This window comes from Sprattus sprattus (assembly GCF_963457725.1).
Source record: "Sprattus sprattus genome assembly, chromosome: 2".
Taxonomy (NCBI): Eukaryota; Metazoa; Chordata; class Actinopteri; order Clupeiformes; family Clupeidae; genus Sprattus; species Sprattus sprattus.
The window spans coordinates 34,281,422-34,295,190 of NC_137921.1; the positions used below are offsets into that span (position 1 = coordinate 34,281,422).

General features: G+C 40.8%; 1 protein-coding gene across 1 annotated transcript; it reads right to left on the bottom strand.

Moving 5' to 3' along the window:
* Nucleotides 1–798: 798 nt before the first annotated feature.
* Nucleotides 799–13,259, bottom strand: cers4a (ceramide synthase 4a). Its single transcript, XM_080832712.1, has 11 exons — nucleotides 13,165–13,259; nucleotides 12,075–12,257; nucleotides 10,818–10,938; nucleotides 9,659–9,777; nucleotides 9,360–9,417; nucleotides 9,084–9,134; nucleotides 7,652–7,744; nucleotides 6,227–6,355; nucleotides 2,185–2,291; nucleotides 1,835–1,991; nucleotides 799–1,544 (listed from the first exon to the last, which is right to left on the bottom strand). Exons 2-11 carry the CDS (start codon nucleotides 12,254–12,256, stop codon nucleotides 1,359–1,361), a joined length of 1,203 nt encoding a protein of 400 aa, XP_080688838.1. The 5' UTR covers nucleotide 12,257; nucleotides 13,165–13,259; the 3' UTR covers nucleotides 799–1,358.
* Between the last annotated feature and the right edge of the window lie 510 nt (nucleotides 13,260–13,769).

Below are 13,769 nucleotides of genomic sequence, written 5' to 3' on the forward strand. Positions count from 1 at the left end.
CAAAATGAATTTGAGGATGGTAACAAAACTAGTTGCCTATAAAGCCATACCTCAAAAAATGTCATATTTTGCATAGTGTTACTTTAAAGAGGGAGATGTTACGACCATGCTGTTTTTTGTCTGTCTTAGTCAAAGACATCTTTTCCCCACTTAGGATGTTCACATTTTACAATGTGCCCAGTGTGTATTTGACAGCAAGATGGAGCAGTCTCCAGTGTTAATCGGGTGTTATAAATTATGATAATGATTTAAAAAAGCCCACTTATTCAGAAAAAGTTACTGATGGTCCTAGAAAGCACATCATATAATCCAGTGATTCCCAAAGTGTGAGCTGCATTTTTATGATACTTGGTGGTGGGTAGAAAAACACAGTCCAAGGAAAAACCCATTACATTTTGTAGTGGATCTGTATCATGGGGTAGATCCACAATGTTTTTATTTTATTTTTTAATGCCTGTAAAATATATGTCTAACAGGCCCAGTTGTATTAGGTAATTAAAAAAACACAAACAAAGAAGGCAATGTCTTCTTTTGGGTAATCACCAAATGCTTGATGACTGTGTCGTGTTTTGCGCTGATTTAAGAACAGGTAAGGGGAGTTTTTAGGTACGTTGCAAAGGGGAGTGCCTAAAACCCCCTTACCTGTTCTAAAATCAGCGCAAAACACAGACTCTTGGGGCTTATTGCTTAAAACGCAAAACACGGACCTCACTGGGCTTATTGCCCTTCTAAAACTGTCACTACAAATATTTTATATGGTTTAATTAAATAAAGACAATAAAATGTAAGAATCAAAATAGTTTAATAATAAATCGTAGAATATAAGTATATCTTCCCTGAACAAAACCATCAAATTTCAATCAACACAAGTTTATATTATTTAAATAATTATTAATTGTTTATTCACAGTTACCAAGCAACTTCCAGTTCTTTAAAATCTTCCTGTCACCAACACTCTCGTTATGTAAGTGTACAATCCTTAAAAAAAAGTTGAATGCATTTAACTACATTTTTACATTCCTCTTACATTTCAAAAACATTTCATGTCTTGACTGGCAAATGAATGCAAGTAATTAATTACTAAGATGAGGAGTCCCAGTGAAATTACCGTTAACAGGAAGTGAAACTCTCCTATTCTGTCATTTTTTCATAAATCAAACGTGGCTAAAACAGTGGAGAGAAAATGAACAGTCTGTGATACAATTAACAAACACCTTTCTTTGTAATTTCTCAATATAACTATGAACTAACATGAAATTACGAGTGGACCTCAGTTGTAATGCATAAACCACATACTTGAATGGAAACAAACGTAAAACATATCAGCCTGTTTGAACTCTGAGACTGTAAGAACAGTACTATCTGGTATTGGCCATCCGGTAACTCAAATGTCTTCTTTGATGGGTTAAGTTCTTGAGGACACAATTGTTGGCTAGTGAGGCGAGTTTAGAGTTCAGAGTGCCTTTCTTTTGTTCCCAGCTACACTCCTCCTCCTTCTCTTCCTCAATTTCACTTTCTTCATCGCTACGTTCGTCACGTTCCACCTTTCAAAGAAACATGATGTATATTTAGATTCTGTGTAATGTTATCTGTCATCTGTTTTATGCTATAGCTATCAGTCCCTCTAGGATTGTGTGAACTTGTTATTTTGCAAATTCACGCAAAATTCAAGGATTTCATGCAATTGTGGGCTTCAGTTTTCACTTACTATCGTAAACAAAAAATACAGTAAAGGAATTTCTGCATTTGCCGCTGCAAATTCGGTCACAAAGTGTTGTAGGGTCCTGGAGGGACTGTGCTATGTGGAGGGACTGTGAATGTGAACCCTACTCACCTTGCCCAGGAAGACAAACTTGTAGACCATGCGCAGGATGAGCCAGGCCCAGAAGATATGCAGTGCTTGTAGCACCAGGAGAAGGGTGTTTAAGAAGTAATAGCCAAAACATGGTTTGAAAAAATCTAGAGAATCCACAAGTGTTGTATAGAGAATTCTACAAGAGAAAGAGAGAGAGAGAGAGAGTGATAGAAAAAGAGAAAAATTGCTCCTGCTGGTGAACCTACTTAATACTATTCATACAAACACTCCATTGCCAGACACATTTCAGCCAATTCCCTCATCATATTCTCTTACCACATGTGCCAATCTCATTCGTTCAGTTAACACCATATAAATTCATATCTCACCTGCTTGGAAAAACCACCAGGCGAGTCCCCAAGAAAACCACAGCAAACAGGACAAAGAGCGCATCACATGTCTTTCTCCATCCAGAGTAGTTGAACATCTTAGCGGACTGTAAATGCAAAGCGCATACATATGCAGTATTGCCAACATTGTGGTGTGCTAATCTGTACTCAATGGTTCCAAAATTAGTATTTTCCCCAGTAAATTAGTATTTTTCCTTAAGTGAAATCTGTACTGCGTTAATGGGTGCAACGGGCAAAATGTTGATATGTACTTGTAAAAGAAACAATATTTTGGCATTCAGCCTACAAACGTAGACTCATAGACTTTAAGCTCACTTTGAGAGGGTCTCTCTTTTCTTAATCACGTGAATTTGGCTGTGTCATAGTGTATTTTGGCAAACTTTTCATATTATGGTGGAAGTATCTCATATTTTATAAGTTTCTGTACACAAAATGCAACCCTTATAAAATAAAATCAAGGTGACTTTCTCAGTCAGGGTCATGCCACTGGACTGGGTCTCAAAACCCATTGACAGCAGACTATTATTCCCCTGGACTTGGGTGCTGGCTGTTTTGTGTTTGATGGCAGACATGTGTGTCTTAACATCATAGAGTCCACTATGGGCAATGCTAAATGTGGACCGACATATAGTGCAAAAGGCATGACTGGTAGACACAGGACTTCAACTAATAGTAAGTGTATTCCTTGGTATCTGGGAGAGTCTGATTCCTAGGAAATGGCTTTTTTTTTTTCAGCCATAATTTTAGATTGTAACGTTGCATGCTATATTCGATCACGTATAAAAAATGAGAAAGTGTTCGTCCACAAAAGATTGAGCTAAATGAAAAGACTCAGTAAGGCAAATTGAGCGAAGTAAGAAAGGAGCTCGATTATACGGAATACCGTCAAGTGGAAAGTACTGCTAGACAACGCCCAGAAGAGCAGTGACAGCAGCGGTGCTCGTGTCAGTTTGTTGCCACGGGGATGACAACAAATGCGATCTGTTCCAACTTCAGTCTTTTGCCTGAGTCTTTTCATTTAGCTCACTCTTTTGACAGAAATATACCTTGATTCGACGGAAATTCTGCGTTGACCATTCGTATTTGTGTTTGAAAAATATATCGCTCGAGTCAAGAAAGTTTTATTCTTGATCAGTAGTTTAATATCCTTTGATTGGGGTACCATATTAAGCAGTAGTTGATTAAAAACAATCACAGAAACGTACCCAAATATGTTGGTGGTGGCCATTTGTAAACTAAAAGCAGATGCGACAAGTTAACTTTATCCATCAACGTCAAAAGTAAATACTCTTCCCGTGTCGCTGCAGCTATAATATCGACCAATCAGCTCAAGCGTATATCACGTCGGTCAAAACAAGAATGGCGCCCTCCGCGTTCGTAAGCAGGAAGCCAAATCATGACACATTTTTGCTTATTTCTGGACTTACCGCAAATATTCTATTCATTAAATAATATTGCAAGTTGACCCTAAATTCGTATGAATGAGTCATTATATTCGTATCGCCGTATTTCCACCACATTTTCGTATTAATACGGATCAATTCGTACGAGTTGGCATCACTGCATATGGTTATGCTTCTGAGACAAAACCATACGCTTTATTAATGACTTGTACTTAACAGCGTTCAAATATTCTCACAGAGAATAGCGACTTAAATTACACAAAACCGGATACTGTAATTTCTGTAGTTTCTTGTACTTTATAATTTGGGCTTAAAATGGGAAGAGGAACACAGATTCATTGAAAAGTATTGAGTAAGTGTGCTCAGAGAAAGCACATTTATAGAGAAATAGCTAATCTGCCAATAGCCCAAATCTAAGGCTATATAAAGCACAGCTCAATAACAATTTTTTTCTATATCACCTTGCTGGGTCACACTCATGTTTTGTAAGTGATCCATGCATGTCTCTCACTACTGTGAATGTGACACAACCCTGGGACTGCCCGTGTGTGCACATTAAGGGCCTGATTTACTAACAGGGTTGCGCCCATTTCAGACGTAAAATAGCGGTCGTAAACATAAAACGGTATTTACTAAGGGGGCACATTTGAGTAGAGGCGCATATTAACGCTTTGTGGGTGTGAATTTGCAAACAGGTGGGATGGCACGGAAACGTGGGTGGTAACGTGGGCGTGGAGCGCAATTTAATGGGAGGAGAGAAGGTAAGTGCGCCTAATGATTATTGCGTATTGCGTGGTATTTACTAAAACTGCCTGGCGAGCGCACGTCTCTGATTTGCGGGCTAATTCTCCGTCTCATAAAAGCACGTCTTAACCAAGAAGCGCATTTCCATTGAGTCTGAAAACATTGATATGGCAGCAGTTATAAGAGCAAGGCGAAGAAAGAAGACAGAGACAGCGCACAGAAAGATTTTTTTCAACTCGTATAACACTTTTTCAGTTAAGCGAATCACAAATCATTAGACGGTACAGGTTAACCAGCCACACAATACTTCAATTACTGGACCAGATCAGAGACGACATCGAACCCTCCACCCGGCGATCACATTCCATTCCATCAGTTGTTAAACTCCTCGCAACATTTGCAAATATTGGCCTCCGGATAATTTCAAACAGTTATAGCATCTGCAGTTGTTGTCTCAGCCTTCACTCAGCCAAATATTCACCCAGGTACTCGACGCATTGCTACGGCGCACTGGTCAATATACATTTCCCCACTACGATAGCTGAAATTAAACTTTCCGAACGTAATTGGAGCCATTGATAGCACCCACATGCAAACAGTCCCACCTTCAATCCACGAACACATTTACCGAAACAGAAAGCACACATATTCAATGAATGTCCAGGTCATATGTGATGCCAACATGACAATTACTAACGTGGTAGACAAATACCCTGGATCTGTCCATGACAGTTTTATCATCCGGATATATTGTAGTGAACCCATGTCACTTGTAGAATTTATAAATCTCGCCATGTACACATCTATATTGTTATAATAGACCGTTTATGCATTAATGCCACCAATAGTATTTTCTTTATAATCGTGTTCTTTTAAACATCTCGCTGTAGGTGATGGCGGGCAGAACAACAACATAAAGCGTGCACATTGAAACAGGTTCAGTGATTGAGCGAACGTGAACCAATATATCTATCTCCTCTTCGCTGAACCTTAGTTTTTTCTTCCTCGAATCTCCATGGTGGCAGGCAGGCGATTTCTCCTGTCTTTTAACGGTACGCTAAATAATGATTGCCCAGCACGGATCTGGTTTGATAAATACCACGGAAAATGCGGGGAAACACTGTGCGTTAATGTGCGCCTGGCAAAGGCGCAGATTAAGCTGCGGTCGCAATGTTAGTAAATCAGGCCTTTTAAAGGGCGGAGTAGGCACAGAGTGCCCAGCGCGGATCTGGTTTGATAAATACCACGGAAAATGCGCAAAAACAGCATGCGTTAATGTGCGACCGCAGATTAAGCTGCGGTCGCAATGTTAGTAAATCAGGCCCTAAGAGTCACGTTCACGCGATGGGCAACATTTCCCTGTAATCTGACTGTGGCCTAAAACTCAGACACTCGCCACCCCCATCGAAAATGAAATACTGAAAATAAAGTGATGATTCACACAAAAGTCTACGGGACTTGTCCCTCGAATGTCAGTTTCCTGTTTCGGCAGGAAGAATAAAGGTTGTTTCCATGAAATAATTAAATATGTGTGTCCGCATGCCAAGGAAATACAAAAGAGCACACATTTAAAAAATCCTCATTCCTCATTCTTTCCAGCCTGATAGTCAACTGATGTTTTTCTCCAACAGTGCCTAACCTAGCTCTAGCAAGGAAGTCACACCATACAATCTGATGTCACCAGGCACATCATGCATATTTCAACAACCCTAAGACAGTGATTTTGCTCAGATAACATTGAAGGAATAACAACACACTACAGTAAAGGAAACAAAACATCTTGGAAAGGCACCATTAGGAATAAACTGCGTTAACAATGCCTGTTTTCATGCCAACAAATTCACCTTCAGTCATATTTCCTATGTGGTGCTCACCTCTAGGAGGAAGTCTGAAGAATCATGGACAAGCATGACCAGAGTCCCCACACGCACATAGTTAGCACAGTAGGAGAAGCCAATGAGGAAGATGGTGGCTATATGGTGAATAATCTGCTCCTTAAAATCCTGTAAGAAGAACAGGTACAGACACAGAAACAATACAGAGAGCTTTAAAAACAGGGCACCGAATTACCATCAGTGGGATGTGGGACTGTTGTCTACAGGAAAATGATGTTGCCACAGTTACCACAATATTAAATGAGTATACAAGAAAAAAAAGATAAGTATCAAAGTATCAAATTTCTTGCATAAGGGGGTGTGAAGATTGTTATCTGACATCAAAAACAGTATTTGCAATGAATAAGTATGTAAATGTATATTATCACCATCAAACAGTAGCGTTTTTTCCACTTGAACAATTTTGATGACTATACATTCCAAGAGCACAGATTTTTGGGTTAAAAATGGAACCCCCGCTGCTAAGGGGATAGGATGTCACACTCCATTAATCTACTCATCCATAGTCTTCACATCAATGCATTGAATATTTACATGCTTTCGAGACTTTTCAAAACCACAAAGAAAAGACATATCTTTATGCAAACAGTGCAAAGAGTGGAGGATTGGTTCCTTGATATGGTGGAGTTAAAGCCTGTAAAAGTGGGGAACATTTCTATTTCATTCCCCAAACTCCCAGCGTTCTCATAACACCACCTCTCCTGGTACACTACACCTCCCACCTGCATCTCTACAACACCTGCCATTACTCTTCATGTAAATCAGCAACGACGGCCCTTTGCAAATAAGCTACAGTGGCATGGCGGAGCTGATTTAACTTTTAGATCAAAAGAACTCCCACTCCCTCGGTCTTCTGTTTTTGGTAACATGTTAAGTAAACACGTTACCTATTCATTAATTTCCTCTTGAGGTTGCTTATGAAGGACCTTATAGAGTTGTTGAGCTTTTGATGAAAAATTAATCATTAACCTGTTCTCTCCTATTTAACTAAACAAACCAAAAAACAGTCATGTGTAGTGACTATAAACTACTTCTCATGGGTTTTAAGAATTGGTCTGACATTGGTCCCAGTAAATGATGGGTCAGAACTGAAGTATCAATAAGCTTTCAAGCAATTGGTGCAAGTAACGCATGGGCAACACTTGCAATAATCCCTGTTGAATCTTCACAGCAGTGAAAGTGATTGCGCTTTTTTTCTGTTTCAAAATGACTCCCGGGAGACATGTAAACAGAAGAGGGAGGATGGGGGCCATTTGAAACGAATGAGAAAAAACTGTTTCCCTCCTCTCTGTCTTGTAGTGAATTAAAGCTTTACTCACTATTAGGGCAGTATTGGAGCTGTGTGTATAAGACGTACCGATGTATACAGGCCTAAACAAAAGACCACTAGGCCACCACCCTTACCTTCCTCTTCACATCCACAGACACACTAAGCAGCAGGGACCAGTAGAAACCCAACTCCAGGATGTAATACCAGTAGTGAGCCTCAGCAACTGTCTGCAAAGACAACAAAAGAGACAATCAGGAAGTCAGACATGTGCAAGTGTGGGCCGATGGGAATGTGGAGTTAGTGTTTTACCAGATTACAAAACTGATATCAGGGAGGAAGTCTGCTATCCACGGCTTTGTACTCAGAGATAGACAGTCTTTAAAGGAAGTCACTCTGGAATGAGAGATATCTGACCTCAACATACTTAAATAGAGTGTGGGACACTCACCATCCCACCCCCTGAAAAATGATTTGGGCAATTCAGTGCTCTTTCGGAGATGGTGGATGTGTGGGTTGGGGTGGGAACATAAAAATAAGTGACATGCCACACCTGAAGAAAAAAGCTGGTCTCAATCATAGCACTCAGGAGCCTAGACTGCTCCAGTACTCCCTGTCAATCATAGCACTCAAAAAATGAAGGTGGGAGGGATGAGTGAACGCAGCTGTCTGAGGGCATGGGTGGGATAAAACCTTGACAGGAAGTTTACATGCAGATAATACCTTGCCAAAGTCTATTCTCTAAACCCACTGCACAAGACCAGCAACAGTGTCCCTGTCTAAACCAGAAACTCAGACAGAAAAACAGTGGATGGATCCAATACAGACCTCTGTGCTAAAAAAAAAACAGCATTTCAACAGGACTGACCCCTAAAACAATGGAGGGAAGTGGACAGAGCTCTTACAGCCCTGAACTCACATCCTTCATCCCTGAAGAAAGAAAACACTATAAGGTTTAAGCTCAATACCATTAAAGTCTGCTCTCATTAAAGGAGTTCTTGTTTGTTATTTTCCTTTTCACTTTGGGGGTGGGGAGTAGGTTACAACCCTGGGTGCCTTGGGGGAGTACAGTACTGTAATATCTGGAGGAAACGACGAGTGCTTGCAGTGTTTCACCTAGGTTTACAGCTTAGGTCCGCGGCGGCGGACACAAACACTTAAATGAATTATGATGTTCATGTGTTTCTTTTAATGACAGCAGTCAATATAACATCTTACAGTAACAGTATGCAACAATTATACTTCAGGATTAGGGGTTAGGATAAGCAGTTTTACTTAAAAAATAAGTATAATTTTACACGTTTTATGGTAAAGGTAACCTTAAATGACTTATTTTGTGATCTGGCGCTATATTTATAAAAAAAAAAATCACAATTATCTTGAGCTTCCAGGGGGGGCGGGCGGGGCCGTTGGGGGGGCGGGGCGCCACCCTAATATCATTGTAGGGGAAACACTGGCTTGTTATGTTCTTGGAGTTTCACAGCACTCCTATGGACAATAACAAAACATGGTGTTCCTGTCCACTTCCTGTGATTGTTCAAAGTGTAAGGAAAGAGGCGAGTTACTAACCTGTTTGGGGTATCCTTGCCAGCACTCCCTGAGCTCCCAAAACCAGGGGGTCTCCAGGGCAGAAAAAAAAGAAGCCACACAATGGAGTCAGTGTTCAGAAGACCATTCAGGCAACCACATCAGTACAGATGGCAGCCGAGCAGCAGCAGAACTATGCCTGCATTGCAAGCAATCATTTATAATTTAAACCTTTATTTTTAACAGCAACTTAGGCAAAGCACGTTTAGACTTACGTAGCTGATGTAAGGGACTGGGGAGGACATACACAGTACTCACATCTATAAGGGAAGCAATGCCTGCTGAGAACGCTGTGACATAGAAGACAAACCTCCACCTGAAAATTTGACAGACAGACTTGGTTGAATAACGACTCCATAGTTTTTATTATATGATGATGGCGTATTTAGAGCTAGCAGACAAATAACCAATTCCAAACTAAACCTGTGCACTTTCTTTATCTTGTGTGTTTGCTTTTAGGCTTGGATAAATGTGAATAAAACTAACAACAAAAACTACATATCTCTGAGGATACAATTCATGTGGTCTTTGTAGGAGGTAGCTGTGTAATAACTTACGAAGCCTCACAAAACTTCTTGGTGCTGCTTGGCTTATCCTGGTTGCGACGATGGCGGAACCATGTCTCAATTTGCCTCCGAGTAAGACTGCACTGCTTCTCCAGGCCAAGAATGTCGCTCTGCTCTCAAACAAGAGATGAGGGTTCATAAGTCCTGCGCCATACTCACCACCATGCCACACAGCTATGTGACCTTTCAGGCAATCTAACAATTGACAAAACAAAAATACATACGTTTGCATATTGATATCAAGTACATATATATATCTGATATATGCATCAGATTTCAAATTTGTTGAAGAAAACACCTGCATTCTCATGTCTGCAAAGGGGCTTCAGTCAGATGCAGATAAGGCACCTGCAGTAGTATAAAAACATTTATACTTGAGATATTTGAGATCTTAAATTTGAATTTCTTTAGCATAACTTCAACTTTGCTTTCAAATTGGTCAAACTGGTTACTGCTATCATTATTTCTGTGCCAAATGGATGGTGGTGTATTAGCTTCATTTTAAGAAGATAAGTCTAGAACTCATCAACTTTTGCTTAAACCTCCTCTGACACAATAGGGCTTTGTGGTTTGCCAATGATCCAGAAACTAGTTGGACTAGTTGATAGTTGAACCTGTGTTTGAAATACATAGAGTAAAAAAGCATTTTCGTACACTGACTCAAATGAAAAGCTCTGCAGTCAGCACATTTTCACACACTTTTGCAGACCGTGTGAAGCAGGAACCAAATTATACCTGACAGACACTCACTCATGCCTGTACTTGCAAATTCTGTGGGGCATATTGAGGGTGAACCTTTTCCGTGTAAACTCACACACCTTCCTGACTTCTACTCTGAGCAGGGCGGAGACAGGAACAGGATTTAAGGATTTATTGGGTCATATTGGGTTTGTGTTGTGTTTCGTCTGTTCCACTTAATGATAATGAACAACCCATTTCTGTTTACACATCCAGTCTACAGACAAGCTCATCAAAATATGATCACGAAACACACACATCATCAATGATCCTTGGGAAATGATGTCATGGTTTTCACACATATTACACTATAGATGTTACTGGAGTAAAACGAACTTCCTCTACACACACGCCACGAACCACAGCAAGTGTTCTGACACCTCTGGGAGGGTCAAGCATCCTAAACCCTCACCTGTGAAGGCTGCTGCTTTCTTTTCTGTAGGTATAAAGCCTCCAGCTTTGGGATAAAGGCAACTCGTACCCGCACCCGGTCCCGGACTCCGAGACGTCTGCTTAGTGGCACAGCTATGACCCTGCAGTACGAAAGCAATCTGTTATATCACTTGCACACAAAAGCCAACACAAAGCCAACTGTCAGTAAGGTTAATATTCAGGCAAACTGTTAAGCGACATGACAAACACAGAGGCTCTCCTTCACTTGACCTTTGAAGCTATGGCTTTATCCCTTGAGACTTTTTGAGTGTTAGTTGGTGCAAGTACTTTGAAGATACCTACATTTGTTTATGTGTAATTCTAGAGAGGTAATTAGACAGGGGGAGCTGACAAGGAGATCAGGCTGTCAGAGAAGGTCAAGGATGGGTTGCACAGAGGAGGGATTCAGGTTACAGAGAAACAGCTGCCTTCCCAGCATCACCCAAAGGCTAGCCTGCTGTTCTGATGTAAACAGACCCCACCCTCACCCTAGTGGAAGCCCTACTCATCTGAAACTGCTTACACTTTAATGCGGACAAACCAACGTAAGAAAAAGATCTCCGCCTGATTCATGAACATCTGAAAATGTGTTCTTACGTGTGCAGCCAGAATCGACAGAATCCTCACGAAAGCAAGTCGAAAGCAAGTCATGTCAAAGCGGAAAATCCTTCTTCAATTCTTAACTGCGTTCGAGAATGAGGCCCATTGTTCTATTCACGACATGGTAACAGTTTAAATATGAACCAGGGTGTCTTATTCCCTTCCTTGATGCTTGAGGATATGCACCTTGAATATTTCAATAACCATTGTAAAAAAAACATCTCTAAATACCATAATCAGCAATGTACAATTCTGTTGCCACCTGATATCTGTCCTCTTACTTTACCCAGTCTGGCGGTAACAGTCTGTATCCCAGTCAGTCACCAAAAATGTAGTTTACACTACGGCAATCTGTCTTGTCTTTTATGCCCTGCCGGTCAAGGAGGTTGCTTCTGAATCTACCATTGCGTGCACTCGAATAATTCAAATGGAGAGTAGAACTACATCCAGAGAAAAGATTATGTGTAGTCAAAAATGGGACGACATCAAACATGTTGTGCAAGATAAACTATGCATAAAAATGAATTCCCTACTCTCTACTTAAACTCCATCACCCTGTGAAGCATACGTGGTTTAGCACAATGAAGCTCTGGGCTTGGGGGTCTGGAACTGAGCTTTTCAAACGAAGGCCACTGACCTTTCAAAGACATAGCGGAGGGCAATGAAGCAAAGTGCCAGAGGCAGAGTGAGAAGCAGGTCACGGGGCAGAGGGTACCGACTGCCCTTCTCCATCTTCTCATCCATCCTCAAGTCTTTCCACGTAATGCCAGGGGGCAGCCAAAACTCCTGTTGCCATAGCCACTGGTTCAGTCCCTCCATCCTACACAGAAAAGGTCAGGTTCCAGAAAGTATCAGGTTTTAAAATCTTTAAAAAATATTATACAATTGAAAATCAATATCAATGATTTTACACACTGAGATAAAATAATAAATGGTTCTGAGAACTGAGTAAGAAAGATGCATAATAGCAGTTTGAGTGAAGTGTAAAATAATGCGCTGAACTGAACTGATACCCAACTTCCCCAAGTCACATTTGACTATCAACAGAGGATGTTTGAAGTGTCCGCTGTCGTAGACAGCCAACAGGGACTTTTAAAACAGGAACTACTTAAAGTGCCTTTGATTTTCTCTCATTTTTTCGAATAAAAAAAACTTCTTCAAGTCGTGGGTGAAAGTCGCACCTTACTCACTACAGCAGCTGTGATGCATGATGACTACATAAACCGTCTGCTGGTGCGATTAAGGCATCAAATGCTTGCAAAGCTTTTTAGCTGCATTGATTTTTTTATGGACAGCAAACGTGTCTCTGTCAAAAGGACGAAATACTAAAGTGCTTTACGTTTCCCTTCTCGTTACGAACACGTTTTTTGTACGGGGCGTTAGCGTTACTGCGCACACCTTATAAACAGCACCATCAGCACTTATCAAAACACGAATAGGTGGCCTCGAATCACAACTCTGCAGTAACTTACTGATAATCCTTTTTAAACCCTACCAATCTGATAAAAGAAATTAAGATAAACAAGTAATGCTACCAGTTGACGCTATAAAAAACACCCCGTTACTCAAATTATGTCAGTGTCTGCCTGCCGACTCAAACCGTATCAATAGACTCACGCTATGACTCCTTTAAATGATCATCCAGTATCAACTACCGTTAACTTAACTACACCGTACACGCACATACATTAAAGTCATCACAAAACATTAGCCTACGTTATCTTTACCTCTCTATACTCCAGTGTTCGATCGGAAGAGTGGTGCGGAGAGGTGATGAGAGGATGGGGGCAGAGACAAGGAGTATGGGAGGGGTAACCCTTTGGCGGTGAGAAGATTGAATGGGTCAACACAACAGTCAACCTGGCTGCAAAACAACAGGAGGCCTACGTCACCATCAAATAGGGCGGGGTTTATAGCTAAAGGGATGGTGCCGTTGATAATGATTCTGCAATGACAAAACACTGTAGGCTATGTCAGCTCAAACGTGTGCACAGTCCTAAGGCGCAATACTGAAACATGATGAAAAGATATGAATTAAATGTAGATGAAGGCGTAGGCTGCCTCGTTCACACTGGTGCCAGCCAGTCAGACAGAAGCTTTACATAATGGACACAGATTAAAATGCCTTTTAAAACGTGACGCTGAGTAAACTACGCCGAGCACAATTTATTCTGAGATGCTATTTGTTAAAAGGGCCACCTTTCAAGATGAGTGTGCTAACATGACGTCACGCAGGTTACACCCATTGAGTGCCAAAAAGACTACTAAATGCCCCGAACGGTAACAACTCGTCCGAGTTGTCACACAATAAACATGCATTCATTGAATTTAC